General features: G+C 41.1%; 1 protein-coding gene across 4 annotated transcripts in view; it reads left to right on the top strand.

Annotated features, from left to right (window-relative positions):
* The window catches only part of DDI2 (DNA damage inducible 1 homolog 2), a 53,029-nt gene extending 31,750 nt beyond the window's left edge, over positions 1 to 21,279 (top strand). For 2 of the 4 annotated variants that reach the window (XM_009199514.3, XM_009199487.3), the window contains 3 exons: positions 1,781 to 1,884; positions 4,068 to 4,257; positions 12,033 to 21,279. In XM_009199514.3, coding sequence (XP_009197778.2) covers positions 1,781 to 1,884; positions 4,068 to 4,257; positions 12,033 to 13,921 — 2,183 coding nt within the window. In that variant the 3' untranslated portion in view covers positions 13,922 to 21,279. Of the gene's footprint in view, positions 1 to 1,780; positions 1,885 to 4,067; positions 4,258 to 8,494; positions 8,558 to 12,032 lie in introns of those variants that run through there. The other 2 variants (XM_009199545.3, XM_009199581.2) reach the window with 2 other exon arrangements.
* Positions 21,280 to 21,570: the final 291 nt, after the last annotated feature.

Genomic DNA, 21,570 nt, shown 5'->3' on the forward strand with positions numbered 1-21,570 from the left:
TTTTTTTCTCAAAAAAAAATTTTTTTTTTTTACAAATAAAAGAGTGGTTGCTTATTCTAAGTTACTTTTCTTTCATTGCAAATGATAGTTTTTTTACACATTTACTTTTCCTTTCTTTTGAAATATGTGTGTCTGTTTATCAGGGTCTTTGTGTTTCTCTTATTGATTTGTGTAGGATAAAGATAGTTCAACTACCTTATTCTCATACTTTGCTAAATACAGTAGGACTGAGAGTTTTGCAGGAATACCATAAACTGGTTCCTTCAGGGGCTGAGTTCTCAGATTTTTGATGGCTTTAAGTGAGAAGATAATAGGAGGAGACAAAACAAGTACCAAGCTCTGTGGCCATCCTTGTGGATTTTACATCCGTGGCTATGATTAGCATGAAAAAACCCTTATAGCAATAGGAGAAACCTAAATAAAAGGAAAGCTTTACCACGGATTAGAAGATTCAGTATGTTGGGGGTGGCAGTTCTCCCACATTCATCCACAGAGCCATTGAGATGCCATCAAAGTCCTGGTTGTTTGTGAGACTGGATGTGCTCATTTTAAATTTGGCATAGGCTCTATATTGTGAGAATGGGCAAAATACTCCAGAACAACATTGCCTTCTAGATGTCAAAGGACTATCTGGAAGGTATGAGTAGAAACAAACCCATGATTATATGAACCTTGATCAATGAGAGGAAGTCTTACAGAGCAATGGGGCAATTTTAGGAAATGTTGCTGGGACAAGAGGTATCCATGGGGAGAAATGAATTAGAAATTGGATCCTACCCACACCACACAAAAGCGAATTCAGGGTAAAGACTTAGATGCGGGGGAGGGAGGATTGCTTGAGCCTAGGAGTTCGAGACCAGCGTGGGCAACATAGCAGACCCTGTCTCAAAAAAAAAAAAAACCCACAAAAACCCAAAACCTAGATGTGGAAAGGAAAGTTACAGATTTTAGAAGAAAATACACAGTATCTTGTGTAAGGAAGGAATTCTTTAAAAATAGGTCATCTGCTGGGTGTGGTGGCTCACTCCTATAATCGCAGCACTTTGGGAGGCCAAGGCAGGATGACTGCCTGAGGCCAGAAATTCAGGCCAGCCTGGTCAGTATAGCGAGACTCAATCTCTACAAAAAGTTTTTGGCCGGGTGAGGTGACTCACGCCTGTAATCCCAACACGTTGGGAGGCCAAGGTGGGTGGATCACGTGAGGTCAGGAGTTTGAGACCAGCCTGTCTGACACAGTGAACACTGTCTCTACTAAAAATACAAAAATTAGCTGGGTGTGGTGGCGCGCATTTGTAATCCTGTCTACTTGGGAGGTTTAGGTAGAGAATCAGAGAATCACTTGAACACAGGAGGCGGAGGTTGCAGTGAGCCGACATCATGCCACTGCACTGCAGCCTGGGCAGCAGAACAAGACTCTGTCTCAAAAAAAAATAATGAAAAGAACTTTTCGGCTGGACCTGGTGGGTCATGCCTGTAATCCCAGCACTTTGGGAGGCCGAGGTGGGCAGGTAACCTGAGGTCGGGAGTTTGAGACCAGCCTGACCAACATGACGAAACCCTGTCTCTACTAAAAATACAAAAATTAGCCAGGCGTGATGGCGCATGCCTGTAATCCCAGCTACTTGGGAGGCTGAGGCAAGAGAATCACTTGAACCCGGGAGACAGAGGTTGCCATGAGCCGGGATCGTGCCATTGCACTCCAGCCTGGGCAACAAGAGCGAAACTCCATCTCTCTTTTGAAGTACATAACAATAACCTTTTCTCTTCATGTGCTTTTTAGCTCAGGTTCAGATTGAAGGAGATTTTTTGCCATGTTCCTTCTCTATACTTGAGGAACAGCCCATGGACATGCTTCTGGGACTGGACATGCTTAAACGGCATCAGGTAATTAAGAGCTTCACTTATCTTTTTTTTTTTTGCATCTGCTTTTTGTAATATGGTTATTACATTATTTTTATTGGTTATGTATACTGGAAAACTAAGAAATACGACTTTTCAAACCTGGAAATGTCCTTAAATTATGTTGTTACACAAAGACTGAAATGATGTGTCAGTACAGATAGAATCTGTTTTTGTGAAATCTCTCTGTGAATCTGTTAAATCTTGCCAAATGTTTTGAGATCGTAAAGGACAGTTTGGTTCCCTTATATAATTTTCAGATTCTGGTTAGATCCTGATTAGTAGTTTTGTGATAACCTGACTAAAAGTGTAAGTCGAGTAAGTCTTTAGCATTCTCTGATGCTGATCAAACAGTACTTGGGAAGAAGACCTTCAAGGTTAAGGAAGGTGTATGTGGCCGGTAGCTGATGGCTCAAGCCACCCTTAATCCCAGCACTTTGGGAGGAGGGGCGAAGCCCAGGCCCGGATCCGCGAGTCAGAGATCCAGAGACCATCCCACAAGCTAACACCACAATGATTGAAACCCATCTCTAAAAAAAATACAAAAACAGGTGAGGTGGTGAGGCCTGTAGACCAGCTTCTCGGGAGGCTGAGGCAGGAGGAATGGGCGTGAACCGGGGCCGGGCTTGCAGTGAGCTGAGACCCGGCCACAGCACTCCAGCCTGGGCGACAGAGCGAGACTCCGTCTCAAAAAAAAAAAGGAAGGTGTATGTTACGAATGAAAGTGTTTATTTAATACAGGGTGCATAATTAATATATTAATTTGTGTTGATATTTATCTTTCTACTGTAAAGCACAGTATTTTAAGATATACTGCTGCCATTGAAGAAGCAGTTAGTCCATTGGGTAATTAAGACGAGATCGGGCCGGGCGCGGTGGCTCAAGCCTGTAATCCCAGCACTTTGGGAGGCCGAGACGGGCGGATCACGAGGTCAGGAGATCGAGACCGTCCTGGCTAACATGGTGAAACCCCGTCTCTACTAAAAATACAAAAAACTAGCCGGGCGAGGTGGCGGGTGCCTGTAGTCCCAGCTACTCGGGAGGCTGAGGCAGGAGAATGGCGTAAACCCGGGAGGCGGAGCTTGCAGTGAGCTGAGATCCGGCCACTGCACTCCAGCCTGGGCGACAGAGCGAGACTCCGTCTCAAAAAAAAAAAAAAAAGACGAGATCGGGCATGTTCAGGGTGGTAGGGCTATAGACCCCACTGGGTACTTCACATTTTTCACAGTAGGGTTTTGTATCCAGTCAACCTGTCAGGTACGGTAGTACACCCTGTAATTCCCATTTTTGGAGGCCAAGGAGGGAGGATTGCTTGAGACCAGAATGAGTTTGAGACTAGTCTGGGTGACTTAGTGAGACCCTGTCTCTACAAAAAATACAAAAATTAGCTAGGCGTGGTGGTACATTAGCTACTCGTGAGGCTGAGGCAAGAAGATCCCTTGAGACCAGGCTGCAGTGAGTCAAGATTGTGCCACTACACTTCAGCCTGGGTAACAGAGCAAAACCACAACTCAAAAAACAAAATCGAGTTAAAAACAATTGAAAATATAGCTGATCAATATTTTTATGTCACTGTTTTAAAATATTTCTGTAAAAGTAGATGCATCATAGTGATAATAACACACAGCATTCTAAATAGAATGAATGAATGTATGTATCAGTAAAACCTTGTCACTGCCTTTTCTTATTTTTTTAGTCATGGTATAGACCTGCAGTCTCCACCTTTATAGATGTAAATCATATATGTGCACAACTGTCTATTAAGTAGTTATAAAATACACAAAAAAGGAAGTGAGCATTAGTATAGAGTAAAGAATACTGTGGAGACTGCCTTGCCTGGTGCCATCTTGGCTCACTGCAACCTCCACCTCCCAGGTTCAAGCAGTTCTTCTGCCTCACCCTCCCAGGTGGCTGGGAGTTACAGGCATGTGCCACCACGCCTGGCTAATTTTTGTATTTTTAGTAGAGACGGGGTTTCACCCTGTTGGCCAGGCTGATCTGGAACTGCTGACCTCAGGTGATCCACCCTCCTCAGCCTCCCAAAGTGCTGGGATTACAGGCATGAGCCACCGTGCCTGGCCATTTGTGATTGGAGTTTTAAATTAAGGATCATAATGTTTCTGCATGGTGTTTTATCTGCTATTATTCTTCGGTTGGTTTCTTCTAAGTGTTCCATTGACCTGAAGAAAAATGTACTCGTGATCGGCACCACAGGCTCCCAGACCACCTTTCTTCCTGAGGGAGAGCTACCAGAATGCGCCCGGTTGGCATATGGGGCCGGAAGAGAGGATGTACGGCCAGAGGAGATTGCAGACCAAGAATTAGCAGAAGCCCTTCAAAAATCAGCAGAAGATGCAGGTATTTGGAATGGCTGAACTCTTCAATACTTGTTATTAATGGGTAAGCCAGGGAAATGTGGGCTTCAGAAGGGGTAGGAACCTTTCCAGTTTTTAATCAATCTCATGGTCCAGTAGTAGATGTGTTCATTATTTGTCTTCTTAACCTCCTCCTTTGATCTTCCTTTTTTTTTTTTTTTTTTTTTTTTTTTGGGAGATGTTGTCTCACTCTGTCACCCAGGTTGGAGTTCAGTGTGCAGTGTGACATGATTGTAGTTCACTGTACCCTTGACTTCCTGGGCTCAAGCAGTCCTCTCATCTCAGCCTCCTGAGTAGCTGGGACTACACCTGGCTAATTTTTTTTATTTTTAGCAGAGATGGGGAGATGGGGTCTTGCTGTGTTGTCCAGGCCTATCCAACTCCTGGGCTCAAGCAATCCTCCTGCCTTGGCCTCCCAAAGTGCTGGGATTACAAGTGTGAGCTACCATATCCAAACCCATCTCTTAATACAATAATAAAAAATTCTGTATTCTGGCCCAGTGTGGTGGCTCACGCCTGTTACCAGTGCTTTGGGAGGCTCAGGTGGGCGGATCACCTGGAGTCGGGAGTTTGAGACCAGCCTGGCCATGGTGAAACCCCATCTCTACTAAAAATATAAAAATTAGCAGGGTGCAGTGGCACACCCCCGTAATGCCAGCTACTTGGGAGGCTGAGGCAGGAGAACTGCTTGAACTTGGGAGGCGGAGGTTGCAGTGAGCCAAGATGGCACCACTGCACTCCAGCCTGGGCAACAGAGTGAGACACTATCATAAAAAGGAGAAACATTCTGTATTTTAGTATTTCAACAGATTAAGAACAGCTAAGTCCATTGCTGTGTTTTAAGATAGATTGGGGTTATTTTGCTTAGATACATTTTAGAAGCTTCCTAAATTTTTTTAGGAAGTTTTTTTTGTATGTTTTTGTTTTGTGATTTTCCTAAAGAAAATTATGACAGTAAACAGATACTAACTTTTGAGTCCAACAGTGTTTCCCTATTTCTTTCCTTTTATTAGGCCTATTTTATTTTATTTTTTTTTATTACTCTATTTTATTTTATTTTATTTTATTTTATTTTATTTTATTTGGTCTTACTCTGTTGCCCAGGCTGGAGTGCAGTGTCACAGCCATGGCTCACTGCAGCCTCAGCCTCAGTCTCAAAACAGGCTCAAGTGGATCCTCTTGCCTTAGCCTCCCAAAGTATTACAGGCATGAGCCACCATGACTCTTAGACCTGGTTTATTTTGAAAGGTATCATTGCTACTGTGTGTAAGCAGCCCTAACTTTTAAAATATTTACTGAAAGTGCTGCCACCAAAGACAGAAGAACCAACAAAAAGAAGTATAAATTTTTATTTACCTAATTAAAAAAAAATTTTTTTTTGAGACAAAGTCTCACTCTGTCACCCAGGCTGATCCTCCCGTCTCCCCTTCCTGAGTAGCTATAACTACAGATGCTTGCCACCACGTCTAACTAATTTCTATATTTTTTGTAGAGATGAGGTTCTGCCATGTTGCCCAGGCTGGTCTTGAACTCCTGGGCTCAAGGAGTCCACCTGCCTCAGCCTCCCGAAATGACAGGATTATAGGAGCGAGCCACCATGCCTGACCAGCATAACTGAACATTACTGAAGATGCATTGTTATGGTCTGAGATTACAGTATTGTTATCAGGCCGTATTAGCACTGTATATATTGAAATTGTGCTACCTAATACTTCTTTCTAAGTCTCAGTTGTTTAGCTTGTTTAAATGTAATGATGGAGCTAAGTTTTCTGGATAAAATGGGGTAACACAGTTTTGCTGAAACCCCCCATTTATTATAGAACAGTGACTTTAGGATATATTTTCTAGAAGCTGAATAGAATTTACTTTTGAGTTTGGGTTATTTTACAGTCTTGTGCTGGAATTATTCATCAGTGTGACTAGTGTCACATTGCTTTTTCTAGTACAGTAAAATACTAGATTTACAAGTTCAGGGAATAGCTTTATCCTAAAGACGAAAGGGGTGAGAGTTGTAAAAACAACCAGGCAGCTTTTGCCACTGTTTTACTGCAGAACATTCAGATGTCTGTCATTGAGCTTTAGAATGGGTGTGGGTGGCACATGGAGTTTTCCAGGTTGACTTTGTTCAGAATCAGCCCCATCACCTTTTGACTTAGTTTTACATATAAAGTACAGTTTGAGTCAGGGCGTGGTGGCTCATGCTTGTGATCCCAGCACTTTGGTAGGCCGAGGCAGGAGGATCACTTGAGCCTGGGAGTTTGAAACCGGCCTGGGCAACATAGTGAGTCTCTGTCTCTACAAGGAAAAAAAAAAAAGCCAGCCATGGTGGCGCACCTATAGTCTCAGCTGCTTGAGAAGCTGAGATGGGAGGATCACCTAACCCCAGGAGCTCAAGGCTGCTGTGAGCCATCGTTGCACCACTGCACTCCAGCCTGGGTGACAGAATGAGATCCTGTGTCAAAAAAAAAGAATTGACTCCCATCACCTTTTGGCTCAAGTTTTTATATTAAGTACAGTTTTGGTTGTAAATTAAGTATTTTGTAGGAAGTGGGGAATTTTGAACAACCAGACAAACTAACTTAGTAGTTTTAATCTTACCAGCAAGGTAAGCTTGAATGAGTTTGACATAGTTCCTTACAGAGTTTTGCATTTGGGGTGTAATTTATCATCTTAGTCATGATGCTGTGTGTTAATATGAGGATATATTATCATTTTATGAAATGTCTCTTTTCTTTTTTCCTTTTAACTTCCACAGTCTTGGTGCCATTTTTTAAGAAACATCAGCTGATGATAGCAGTATTTTCTAACCTACTAATAACAGTTATCCTTTTTTGGTAATTACCATATTTTAATAAAAGTTTGGGAGATTAAAACAGATACACTTATGTTTCCAGGCTTAGTGAAGGGGATGTACCAACTTTAAAGAATTAAAAGAAAATGGCTTTTTACTTAAATAACCTTTTGTTGCTGGTAGTATGGCTTGTGCTAATTTTTGTAATATTTAAGTAATGAAATAAGTCTAGATATCAGGTCCTTTTTATTTAGAACATTGACTTCCTAATATCATCCGAATAAATACTCTAGACATAGTAGGTGAAAGTATTTTGTAAAATAGTAGGTGAAAGTATTTTAGTAGAGATGAGGTTTCATGAGGTTTAGTAGAGATGAAACCTCATCTCTACTAAAAATACAAAAATTAGCCAGGCATGGTGTGGGCACCTGTAATCCCAGCTACTCTGGAGGCTGAGGCAGGAGAATTGCTTGAACCCGGGATTCAGAGGTTGCAGTGGGCCAAGATCGCACCACTCTACTCCAGCCTGGGTGACAGAATGAGACTCCTTCTCCAACAACAACAAAAAAAAAATTAGCCAGGCATGGTGGCGTGCACCTGTGGTCCAGCTGCTCGGGAGGGTGAGGTGGGAAGATCTCCTGATCCTGGGGAGGTCAAGGCTACAGTGAGTTGTGGTTGCACCACTGCACTCCAGCCTAGGCAACAGTGAGACTCTGTCTCAAAAAAAACAAACAAAAAACAAACAAAAAAAAGCTTATTTTTAAAATACTTTATATAAACTCTATATTCAAATGTTAAAAAAAAAACAAAAACATGTTTTTAATAGTAGGGATGAGGTTTCACTATGTTGCCCCAGCTGGTTTTGAACTCCTGACCTCAAGTGATCCTCCTGGACCTCTCAAAGTGTTGGGATTGCAGGCCAGAGTCACTGTGCTCAGCCTGATGTATTATTTAAATACCGATGAAAAAATAAAGAAGATAAGCTAGGATAGAATTTAATTAGGTGGTTTGTTTTCCTCTAAAATTGAATCTCAACTGAGAAAGAAATTTGGAAAGGGACTGTTAGATACGTTCACTCAACTTTACTCCATAAGAAGTTTTTTTTACCACCTAATTCCATCGGATGTATCTGCTTTCTTCACCTGTCTCACATTTGCCCATGAATTCTCTATGTGTAGAAACATAAAATTAATTTCTTTACAAGATCTATTAAAAATCTGTTGAAATTAACAAATTGTTGTGTATATTGTGAGAGAATGAAAGCAACCAGCAAATATTTTGGATGTCCAAACTACAGAAACATCCCCCAACTTTGAATCTACCAGTTCCTGATTTTAAAGATGACAAAAGAACGGAGACTATAACCCTGCATGCTGTGTGGTTTGCATTGTTAACCCAAGTTTGCTTGTCTGTTTCCTAATTCACACAGAGCGTCAGAAGCCATGATGCATGTAGTGTGTGTGTACTGCAGCTGGAGTGGGCCCCAGACCAGGTATTTATAGACACCATGTTAAGCCTTCCATCCAGTTGTCATCTGTGATCTGAAAGTCTGTATCTGCAGCAGTTTGGGAAGTTAGCATTTGTCATTCAGCATTTCACCTTGTTCAGTCTGGTTACAACTAGCCTATATGCATTTGTATTTTGGTATGCATACATGCATATGTAACATAAATTCCTGTTGAGAAATGTATTCATTATTAGAACCATGCGAGAGGGAGAAAATCCCAGTAAAAACAGTGTCTATTATACCTGCCCCATCTTGGCTACTATAAATATCACGTCAAGAATATTGGCATCACAACACTTTGTTGTTGGAGATAACTATGCTTTTATGGGTTTCATAAGTCCCTTTCCTCTGAAAAACTGAAAGTTATTTTTTTACATTACTGCACACAACTACCTGGAGTTATGGAGGGTTAGAAATTTTAATTTTTTTTTTTTTTTTTTTTTTTTGAGACGGAGTCTCGCTCTGTCGCCCAGGCTAGAGTGCAGTGGCCGGATCTCAGCTCACTGCAAGCTCCGCCTCCTGGGTTCACGCCATTCTCCGGCCTCAGCCTCCCGAGTAGCTGGGACTACAGGCGCCCGCCACCTCGCCCGGCTACTTTTTTGTATTTCTTAGTAGAGACGGGGTTTCACCGTGTTAGCCAGGATGGTCTCGATCTCCTGACCTCGTGATCCACCCGTCTCGGCCTCCCAAAGTGCTGGGATTACAGGCTTGAGCCACCGCGCCCGGCCAGAAATTTTAATTTTGTTAAAGAAGAAATGGAAACTTAGGCCAGGGGACTTGTCAAGGGTGACTCTGTGAACAACAACAGGAGCTAAGGCTTTGCTTTTCCTTCTGTCCCTGGCCTGACAGATTTTCAGGAAGCACTCTGCTTTCATTTCCTCTGATGTAAATATGGTAAACATCAGCTCGAGTACATTGACTGACTGACTAAGAGGAGGAAAGATGGTCTTTTAAGCCATCATCGTAAGACTTTGTAGGAGTTTGCAGGCTGGTTGGAATTAGATACATAGCATTTAGTTTCTCTTCTTTCTTTCCTTTTTCTTTTTCTTGTAAGGATAGGTTAAAAGCAGGCATCGTTTAATTATTCTTGATATCCACTGTCCTCATCCTCTTTTCCGATCATTCTGTAAACTGACCTGGTCCTCCGCTTCATTTAGGACTTAGGCTAGTGAAACTGACCTTCTCAGCTATGGGAGGATTATATGCAACTTTTTTAGTACAAAATTAATTGAGGGTGTGTTCACCTTGACCTCACTTGTTTATAACTAACACACAAATACCAGAAGGCCCTTACCATACCTCTTTATGTTGCTTACATGGATATTTCACTACAATGCATTGTTTTTGTTAACATTAGTTCAAAATTCAGCCTCTTCCAGAGTCAGCCTTAGGAATTTATAAATAAAACTAATAACTGTTAGACATCTGGTGGGATGAAAATAAAAAAACTAATAACTGTGTTTCTAGACTCTAATGGATATAGCCTAAACTGAGATAAGCGCAGTTTTCCTTTTTACCCCTAAAGTATAAGTAAGGTAAGGTTGTTTCATGGGAAGTCAATAGCTTCCTGAAACAGTGCTTTGTCTTCTCGTGCTGTTAACCAGTAGTTTATTAGAATGATTTAAAGCCATTTGAATATAACTGCTTTGCTTCTTTTTAAGATCAAGCCCCCTTGTTGGATGTTAACATTTAGTACTGAGCATTTGAGTTGCATCTGCCCTAATAATTGTATTTTGAAGTCATTTTTGTTACTGGCCTTTTGATTTTTATTTATTATTATTATTTTTTTTTTTTGACCGAGTTTCATTCTTTCATCCAGACTGGAGTGCAGTGGCACAATCTTGGCTTACTGCAACCTCTCCCTCCTGGGTTCAAGCGATTCTTCTGCCTCAGCCTCCCGAGTAGCTGGGATTACAGGCATCCGCCACCACACCCGGCTAATTTTTGTATTTTTAGTAGAGATGAGGTTTCACCATGTTGGCCAGGCTGTTCTCGAACTCCTGACCTCAGGTGATCCACCTACCTCGGCCTCCCAAAGTTCTGGGATTACAGGCATGAGCCACTGCGCCCAGCCCTTTTTGATTTTTAATTAAAGATCTTACAATGGTCGGGCGCAGCGGCTCTCGCCTGTAATCCCAGCACTTTGGGAGGCCAAGGCAAGCGGATCACCTGAGGTCAGGAGTTCGAGACCACGCTGACCGACATGGAGAAACCCCGTCACTACTAAAAATACAAAATTAGGCGTGTGGCGCATACATGTAAGGGAGGCTGAGGCAGGAGAATTGCTTGAACCTGGGAGGCGGAGGTTGCAGTGAGCTGAGATGGCGCCATTGCACTTCTGCCTGGGCAACAAGAGCGAAACTCCGTCTCAAAAAAAAAAAAAAATCTTACGTGCATAGAGGTCAATTTTTAACTGAATCAGTGGCAAAAGAAGAGCTGGAACTGATGTTTAATGATATCATTATGATGCTTACACTGAGCTAGTGTTTTAGACTGCCATCTTGTTTTGGTGGCCATTAAGTAGCAATGAATTTAAATAGTCATTGCCAATTGAAAAACTATTAATGAACCATCTCCCTCCACATTCCCCTTTCTTTAAAATACTTAAGTATTCTTAACTTAGTTGCACACTATTAATGTGATAAAAATTTACAAGCCTTTAAAGTTGTATTATTTGGTAGGATGATGATTGTGATTTAATCTGCTGATCATTCGTTTACTTTTGTACTCTGAGTCAGATGCTCACCCAGTTTTACCATGATTTTTGGAAAGCTTGGCTAGAAATAAAATAGAACATTTGCTTCTGTGTCCCCAATCATTATGTTATTTCTTATTTCTCTTTATAATTCCCTCTCTGTCCAGGTATACCTGGTTTTAGACTTCTCATTTGTAACCTCAGTGTTCACAATTGAAACTTTCAAAAAAGTGCATTAGCATGAGAATCATTCTGGTGCAAAGATTCTCACGATTTGTAATATCCTTAAGAATCACCCAAGGAGCTTATTGAAAATGCACATTCCTGGATTTACTCTCAAGTATGGTACCCCAGTGTCTGCATACATCACAAGCATCCCTGGTAGTTTTAGGGCAAGTGGTGAAAAAAATACACTTGGAGAAACTATTCTAGAGTTGTAGACTAGACTAGGGAATAAAGAAACATAAATGTCCTTCAGTCCTGAGCACTAACCCCGCCATTTTGTGAATGCATGTTAATGGTACTTAATCACATTGAATTACAGTGTGCATATTTTATTAAGAACACATCTACCTCTTATTCTGATGTTGTGATTGTCTACCACAATGAGAAAGTAATTTTAAAATCATTTCTATTTGTATAAGAGAAACTCGAGTTTGAGGACCTTATTTTATTCTGCCCTATTTAGATTTGTATCCTCTGGTAATTTAGTGGTGTTAGTTACCTGCTAATTAATATTTTTCCTTTCCCCTGTGTTCCATATAGAGAAAAGCGGTAAAGAATCTACCTCACTGGGAATGTCATCATTACCAACTTCAGATGGGTTTAACCATCCAGCCCATTCTTTAGGACAGAGTCCTGATAATGGTAATCCTATGAGTCTTGCTCGCTCTGTCTCTGCTTCAGTCTGCCCTATCAAGCCCAGTGACCCAGATAGCATTGAACCTAAAGCTGTGAAGGCTTTGAAGGCTTCAGCTGAATTCCAGATAAACTCTAAAAAGAAAGAACATCTTTCTTTACAAGATCTTTCCGATCATGCTTCCTCAGCAGACCATGCTCCAACAGATCAGAGTCCAGCTATACCTATGCAGAATTCATCCGAAGAAACAACTGTTGCAGGTAATCTGGAGAAATCTGCTGAAAGAAGCACCCAGGGCCTCAAATTTCATCTCCATACAAGACAGGAAGCTAGTTTATCTGTCACATCTACTAGGATGCATGAACCACAGATGTTTCTAGGTGAAAAGGATTGGCATCCAGAAAATCATAACCTGAGTCAAGTGAGTGACCCTCAGCAGCACGAACAAGCAGGGAATGAACAGTATGAGGTTGCACAACAAAAAGCTTCACATGACCGAGAATATCTTTGTAACATAGGGGACCTTGAGCTTCCTGAAGAAAGGCAACAGAATCAACACAAAATTGTTGATTTGGAAGCTACAATGAAAGGAAATGGGCTCCCACAGAATGTGGATCTTCCGAGTACGAAGAAAAGTATTCCACTTTCAGGATGCAGTGGCTGCTCCAATTCAGAAACACTTATGGAAATAGATATAGCTGAACAGTCCCTAGTTACTGTGCTTAATTCAACAGGCAGGCAGAATGCCAATGTCAAGAACATTGGTGCATTGGATCTCACTTTAGATAATCCCTTGATGGAAGTAGAAACATCAAAATGTAACCCTTCATCTGAAATTTTGAATGATTCCATTTCCACTCAGGATTTACAATCCCCAGAAACTAATGTTGAAATATCTGGAACAAATAAAGAATATGGCCATTGCTCCTTCTCTCCAAGTCTCTGTGGCAGTTGTCAGCCCTCTGTGGAGTCAGCAGAAGAATCTTGTTCATCTATAACGGCCGCCTTGAAAGAACTTCATGAACTTTTGGTTGTTAGCAGTAAACCAGCTTCAGAAAATACATCTGAAGAAGTAATCTTTCAATCAGAAACCATAGCTGAGGGCCAAACCAGTATTAAAGACCTTTCTGAAAGATGGACCCAAAATGAGCATCTTACCGGGACTGAACAGTGTCCACAAGTCTCCTTTCATCAGACCGTATCTGTATCAATGAAGACAGAAAAATTAACAGTTACTTCATCTGACACTGGAATAGAAGCTGTAGAAAGTGGAAACTTCAGGAGTCTAGGTGATGGTCTGTCAACTGATGAGGAAGGTGTCCCCAAATCGAGGGAATCCATAAACAAGAACAGTTCTGTCACTGTAACCTCAGCTAAAACATCTGATCAGTTACACTGCACCTTAGGTGTAGAAATTTCACCCAAACTTTTAGCAGGTGAGGAGGATGCACTCAATCAGACTTCTGAGCAAACTAAGTCTTTGTCATCCAATTTCGTATTGGTTAAAGACTTAGGTCAGGGCATACAGAATTCAGTAACAGACAGGCCGGAAACCACAGAAAATGTCTGTCCTGAAGCTTCGAGGCTGTTACTTGAATATGAACCACCTACCAGCCATCCATCATCAAGTCCTGCCATTCTTCCACCATTGATTTTTCCTGCTGCAGATATTGACCGGATTCTCCGTGCTGGCTTTACTTTGCAGGAAGCTCTTGGAGCTTTGCATCGAGTTGGTGGGAATGCAGACCTTGCACTTCTTGTTTTGCTCGCAAAAAACATCGTAGTTCCTACATGACTATGGGAAAGTGGGCTAGACTGTTGTCCATTCCCTTTAAACAAAAGAAAGCTCTCTCTCTATACACACACACACATACACACTCACCACATATACAGTATATGTAGAGACCTGCAAGCAGAAATGTTGAGCCAGATTTTTTTTAAAGATTTTTTTCGGCCAAAGTAATTTATGATCTCTTGTCCGATGAATTTGTCTATCCTACTTGTTAAAATTTAGGCCTTTTTAAATGTATTGGCAGTATGTGCATACAAAAGCTTTTTATTCTCATTAAGATGTATCCTGGAATAAAACGGATGGTTTTGTGTATAGCATACTGTTTTAGAATGAGAGTAAATGCTTTGAAAAGCAAAAGCCATGAGAAATCCCACTACCCATCCAGCTAAAAACAGATTAACTCTCCATACTGTGTGTGTCTGTGCTGATGGCAAGGTGTGGCTTGCTGGCTCAGTTGTCAATTTAGAAACTTTTGACCACATAGTTTGGTGTTTGGAATTCTACCCAGCACTCTGTGTATCATGAATCATTAATTATAACAGGAAATTGGAGAATAATTGAATACCTTATCGTAGAGTGGTATGTTTTTATTTGTGTGCTTAGGATTTGACATTTTAATAGGGTGAACAGGAGGGTTTAAATCTTGGGCTCCTTTGTGCATCGCAGGCTGCTGCATGGATTGCCATGAATCCTTATTACGTTGGATGGCATATTGTGGGGCAGTTACAACGAGAGTGAAACATGGTGCTATCCAGATTTTTAAAAGAACAGAACAACCATAATTCCATTTGCAGATGTCAAGAACTGTGAGGGAAAAATAATAGCCTAAACACTGGAATTTGCTAGAGTTTGGGTTTGCTAGCATCTCACTGATAACACCTCAACCCTTAATGACTAATGATGGACTTAAGTTCGGGAATGGATTGATTGCCAGCAGCTTATTTCCTTTCTAGATTCATCTTCTGCCAGGAAGTTCTTTAAACGCTCAGTGCGAGCTGTAATCTGAGTGAGATACTGAAGTGTGGTAACCTTGTCACTAGTTAATCTTGGTGCTTGGAATGGTCAGTCTATTTGGAGAGTGTCCTTTGTGGCAGTGGTAATAGTAATTACAGTTTCTGACTTAAGTGGCCTTGGTAGAGTTTCCCATCTTTTTCTTTCCTCAGGAGTTTCTTTTTTAAGCAAAATTCATCATATTTGTGTTTACCATGTCAAGTTAGAGTGGGGCATAATATATAGATGTATTTATTGTGGCCTTTTTTTATATAAGGACTAGCCCTTGGAAACCATCGTCCTGTGGGCCCCACTGTGCAATAACCCTACTGGATAGGTTTTAGATCATTCTTTCCTGGCAGACTGCTCTCTTGGGTACCTAGCAGGAATCTGAAATCTTGGTTTTATTGAAAAGAATTTTGAGATTCATAATTTCTGATTCTAGATTATAGTTTGTAACATGTTTGAAACAGACGCTTCGAAAGAGTGATTTCTCAACTTAGTGTTAAATGATGTTGTCTGAAGTCTGACTCTGTAAGCTTGTTCGTTTCATCAAATTTTAAGTCATTGAGCACAATCAAAATGGAGGCTCATATCTCAGGAGTTTTTGAAATTTTAATTTAGGGGCACTTAGAGACCTTTTTTTCTACCCCATCCAACTTCTTTCTTTCCTTTTGCTATGATGTTTGTATGTATGTTACAAGACCTTAGTGACGGGATGGCAAGTCACGTAGATTCATCATGATCCTTTATGTAGTTAGGCAATGGTTGACAGAAGGAGTTGTAGTTTACTGCTTTTCAGAGGGCGCTAAGAACAGCAGGTCAGCCAGGCTGTCTTTAAGATGTTCTTTTAGACAGCTGCACATTGTAGACCCTTTCGCCTGCCCTACACCAAAGATGTACGATGCACTAGGAAACTGCTCATAGGATTTCTGTCAACTGACTTAAAGCTGTGATTGTAATTAAATAGTTGGTGCTATGATTGATGCAAAATATAGTAGCAATGCAATGGGACCCTGTATTTGCTTTATGGGTGGTGGTTTGGGAATGTATTCTAAGCTTATAAATCTTTGGAACCACGGGGTGGGAAGGGTCGGGGAACTTAATGATGACAATAGACTCCCTCCTAAAGGACCTTCCGTATAAGCAGGACGAACCTTGGAGATGTGGGAAACAGTTCCAGGTGGAATATGTAATATCAGTCGGGGAAAGATTTCATTAGGATAGCTTTTTGTGTATGTATATGTATATTTATTTTTAGGAATAGATCTATAGTTGTACATGAATTCCTGTTAGGAATACTTTGAATGAGCTTAACCCACTTGCCAAATATCCTTGTCCCTTCCATCATTTTATTTTTGATATGGGGTCTTGCAGTGTTGCCCAGGCTGGACTCAAACTCTGGGGCTCAAGCAATTCTTCCACCTCATCCTTCTAAGTAGCTGGGACTACATAAAGCCCAATGTATAATTGCTTTTGATTTTTAAAATCATCTTGCCCATCATTTTTATAAAAATTAAGCTGTTTGGCCAACACGGTGAAACCTCGTCTCTACTAAAAATACAAAAAATTAGCTGGGCGTTGTGGCACACGCCTGTAATCCCAGCTACTTGGGAGACTGAGGCAGGAGAATTGCTTGAACCTGGGAGATGGAGGTTGCAGTGAGCTGAGATTGCGCCACTGCACTCCAGCGTGGGTGGCAGAGTGAGACTGTGTCTCACCAAAAAAAAAAAAAAAAAAAAAAAAAACGAAGCTGTTGACACTATTAATATTTTGGATGACTTAAATGTAGCAGCTCTAGAATGCAAAGGGTATATTAAGGAGCATTACAATAGCGGACCTTCATTGTCAGCTTTTATTCAATTAAGAGCTCCAAAAATGCAGAAATTATGGGTTAACTTCTAAGAATACAATCAAATCCTTGTGAATTCTGGTTGCCAACAGTAATAACCAGTAATGGGCACCTTTACTGGACAGCTCCTTTACCGTAACAAGTAGCGGGCAGTTTTGCGGTCAGCACTTACTGCAAGGGTGGTCTCTGTTTCTTCACCAAAGAGAGATTTTCCTGTGTAATTTGTGCCATTTCCCTGAAGTTGGTTCCTGAGCAGAAAGATGTGCTTAGTAACTAGACAGCAGCTTTACATAGGTTATAGATTTTGGTCACTGATGCTGTTAAGAATTATTTCCATACCTGTTCAGGGCTCCAGACAGCCAGTAGCCTTCATCTCACAGTTTGGGCTTCAGCTATTAACACATAAAGATAACCAGTTGCAGCTGGGCGCGGCGGCTCACGCCTGTAATCCCAGCACTTTGGGAGGCCAAGGCAGGTGGATCACCTGAGGTCAGGAGTCTGAGACGGGCCTGGCCAACATGGTGAAACTCCGTCTCTACTGAAAATTTAAAAATTAGCTGGGCGTGGTGGTGCATGCCTGTAATTCCAGCTACTCAGGAGGCTGAGGCAGGAGAATCGCTTGAACCTGGGAAGCGGAGGTTGCAGTAAGATCACGCCATTGCTTGCCCTCCAGCCTGGGCAACAGGAGCAAAACTCCATCTCAAAAAAAAAAGATAACCAGTTGCTTGGCAAAGGAAGCTGGAGAGATGGTGAGTGCATGTGTTAAAACTCTTCTGCCTTCCAACCCACATCTTCTAGAGCTCCCTGTCTCCATATGCACTAAAGGGAGACACAACCCTGTGTGTTTTTCCCAAAGCATGTCTCTAGCAAGAGGGTACATAGAAATGGAATACAAGGCTTTGTGCCACTGATTTTATGATAACCAGTTAATGTGGAATTTGCTGGTTGTCTTACTACAGCTTTCTATCTCCAGTGAAAGCCATAAAAATTTAGGTTAACTGTCAAGCTCATGTCTATATATATATATATATATATATATATATGTAAGCTAGCATATACATATGGTGATTGACAAATATAGTTAATTTTATATAGATTTAAAAGCAAGGGATTTTTATATCTACAGACGTACTCTTCACTTATGGTGGCTTTTATCCTGTCACATATATAAATATATATATATATATATATATATATATATATATATATATATATAGCAAACAGCCTTGCAAATCATCAGCCAGAAAAGCTGCAGGGCATTGCAATGGCCTTTTCCTACCTGTTTGCCACCTGTGGTGAGGGTGAGCAGGATGATTGAACTGCTGCATATTTCAAACCTGTTACCACTGGCAGTGTGTCCCAAGAGAAGCTGGCCAGATTATACATTCTACTGTTCTCTAGCACAAACACCAAAAAGCCAAATTTCCCCTTTGGATTTGGTGACTTAGTGTAGTCTGTGGCTGACCTAGAAAGACACAGAGTTATCAAGAGTTTCCCTTCCTAGAAGATGAATGTTACCTTTTGTGTTAGGAGGTACAGAAAATAAAAGCTTTTTTTTTTTTTTTTCTTGAATTGCTAATTCCTCTTAACAAAGTAAATTCAAAGCCTGTCCTTGAGAACTGGAAATGTAAAATAATGGTTCAAGTTTTACACCTTAGTGATTCCTCAGTAGGTGTTACTAGGAGTTCATTGAATGAACTTAGGAGTGAACCTTCGATGTGCTTGATTTTCTTTTGTGCCTTAGTTTCTCTGAATAGCAGAGGCATCAAATTTTGGTGGGGAATGAGAAGAATATTAGGGGAAAGTTTGAAAATAGCTCTCCTGGAGATGGAGGGCACACAGAGTGGTCCTCAGGCTTACCTTGACTGAGTTGATTTCACAATTATCCTGCATCAGATCATTAGATTTCCACAGTGCTAGGATTATAATAGGGATTTTTGCATCACCAAAAACAGTTTTTAGATGTTTATGTTCTTTGTTGTACTATCAGTGTTGTGCTGGTTAAGGGAGAGAAAAGTTCAAGAAAATCTTACATATTTGAAAGGAAATTGGTTCCTTTTGAAGGCTATGCAACATGAGTCTTTGAACAAGAATTCCTTGCTACTTTGATTCATTCATCAAATATTGAGTGCCTATGTGTGAGGCACCGGTGAACTCTGGGGATTCAGGGGTAAGTAAAACAGATTGGAACCCTACCCTTGTGAAGCTTTCAGTCTAGAAGGGAGACGTGAAACAAATTTTAGCTTCAAAAGCAACATCTATTTTTGCTGTTAGCGTGCATTTATTTTAAAAGAGTTATTTGGTTCTGCTTCAGAGCAGACTGGGAAAATCAGGCTTACAATGGAATCAGATGCTGTGGGTCTAAAACAGCTCTTTAAAAATACATATTTTTTAGGCCAGGCACGGTAGCTCACACCTGTAATCCCGGCACTTTGGGAGGCCAAGGTGGGTGGATCATGAGGTCAGGAGTTCAAGACCAGCCTGGCCAATATGGTGAAACCTTATCTCTACTAAAAATAAAAAATCAGTTGGGCATGGTGGCACATGCCTGTAGTCCCAGCTACTCAGGAAACTGAGGCAGAAGAATCGCTTGAACCCAGGAAGCGGAGGTTGCAGTAAGCCGAGATCACGCCACTGGACTCTAGCCTGGGCGAGAGTGAGACTCCGTCTCAAAAAAAAAAAAAAAAAAAAAAAATTTTTTTTAAATGGAATCAGAGAAACCAACAAAAAAATGTAACATGTATAAATGCCTGAGGAGATCAGTTATTGAGAAATCCATTTACAACGCTGGAGGAGAGGGGGGTGGCCAGGAAAGAAGTGCAACAAATGAATGGAAGATGACCCTAAAAATGCGCCAGTGACAGTCAATCCATCAGACCGCCTCACATGCAGGGTAGAAACATGGGAGTGTGCTGCAGCAGCATCCTCGCATCCCTTTGTGAGCACGGCTGCTCCGGAACACTGACCATCTGGGCTAGCACGACTTAGCAGAGGGTTCTGCAGGATGTGCTATTTTAAAGCAGCTGGGTGCAACTTGTGAAAACGGGAATCTAGAGCAGAACATGTAACCAGCAATGGCTGGGATTGGTGGACAGGATTGACGGGAGCATTTGAGGCTCTACCAGGCCTGTCTACAAGACAGCTTCATCGAAGGCACATTTTTTAACCTGTTAAATAAATGCCACATATATGTTGTAATCCTGAAGCATACAGGTAGAATTTCTGGATCATAACTAGTGACTCCTGAGGTTTACAGTTAGAAAATGTTCTCAAAAGTTTATCCGTTATGTATTGATGATTGGTAATCTAGACCCTCTGGAGGCTGCAGAACGTGAAAGGATCCAGCTGACAAGTTTCAGGGCACTGTCTTCCGGAGTGAAATCTGCTAAGAAAACGGTTCAAGGGCATGGGGGTTAGAGAGTGTTTCTTTTACCTAAAAACGTTAAGCCAGCTATGGATTATTGGGGCCGTGGCGGCATGAAATACAAAATTATTATAATTTATACAGAACTAGGTTTCTTTATGTTCTGTAGGAAGGTTTTCATTAGCTAATTTGGGAAGGGGGGCATGCTGCAGTATATTTTTTTCCTAGGAACATGCATTTCTGATGGGAAGTTAATTTTGTTTACAAGAGTTAGTTTTACACACAACCCTGAATGAATGTGTCTGTGGCCTAAAAATGGTAGACCTGTATTTCCTGCCAGAGGCAGGCAGATTTGTTTCCTGATTCCTTCTGTCTGAGATGACCTGATGCTGACCAGACTTGTTTTTCCTTTCCTCAATCTTCACAGCTTTCTGAGTTTATGCCACCCATCCAAGACCTTCCCATTTGAATGACTAGATTTCCATTCTATCCCCGATCATCCTTTTGAAATAGTTCTAGTGATAAATTCAAAGAAATTCAATATATTGATTGAATTTTATTTTTTTGCTTTGTATCTACAACAAAAATTGATTTGTTCATTTTTATTCCAAATCTCATCTTCATGGCAAGTTGGGCTAATGGACTTTGCACTTGAGAAAGGTTTGTTTACCAGTTTTGTAGCCATGTTTGGCAAATCTTAGCAAATAGAAACCCCGTCTTTTCTTTTCCTTCTTTATATGTTCTTGCAGTTACTCTTATCTTGCAAGATTTTCTGACTTCTTTAAGCTTTGAGACTACTGCATCTTAAAAGAAGAACTAGGCTGACTGGCAGAAAGTCTTGCCGGTGGCCCTGTCACTCCCATGATGCTTTGGTTTTGAGAGTTGGGAAAACTCTGAGAACTTTAAGGGAACCAAACTCAGGAATCCCAAAATTGGTGGCATTGTGCCATTCGTTTAGGGGCTGAACATAGGACCTGTCTGAAACTGAGTGAACTAGATGCATTTGGGTTTGAATTTTTGTCACATACTGAAATGTAAGTCAGCCCTAAATAAAACACTTTATTTTATTTTTCTTTTTTTAAATAGGAACTTTCTGAAGAAAAAGTGGTGTGTAAAACATTTGATATTTAAGACAATAAAGTTTTTATCATAAGACTTCTGTTTGATCAATTTCTTTTAAATTGAGGTGGTCACTTCAATTAGACAAGGTGGTGTCCTTGTCTCTATCTCCCTACCCCTTTAAATAGCGTATATCCAGACATTGTAATTTATGGCGTGTACCCAAACCCCAGAAGAAGTGGGCCTCAGAGCCATTAACATAACTTCCAGATTAGTACTGCAGGAGGACAGCTCCCTGCTGATGTAAAAGGTATGCATTTTGGGCCAGGCATGATGGCTCCCACCTGTATTCCCAGCACTTTGGGAGGCTGAGATGGGCAGATCACT

Source organism: Papio anubis, chromosome 1, assembly GCF_008728515.1.
Source record: "Papio anubis isolate 15944 chromosome 1, Panubis1.0, whole genome shotgun sequence".
NCBI classification, from domain to species: Eukaryota; Metazoa; Chordata; class Mammalia; order Primates; family Cercopithecidae; genus Papio; species Papio anubis.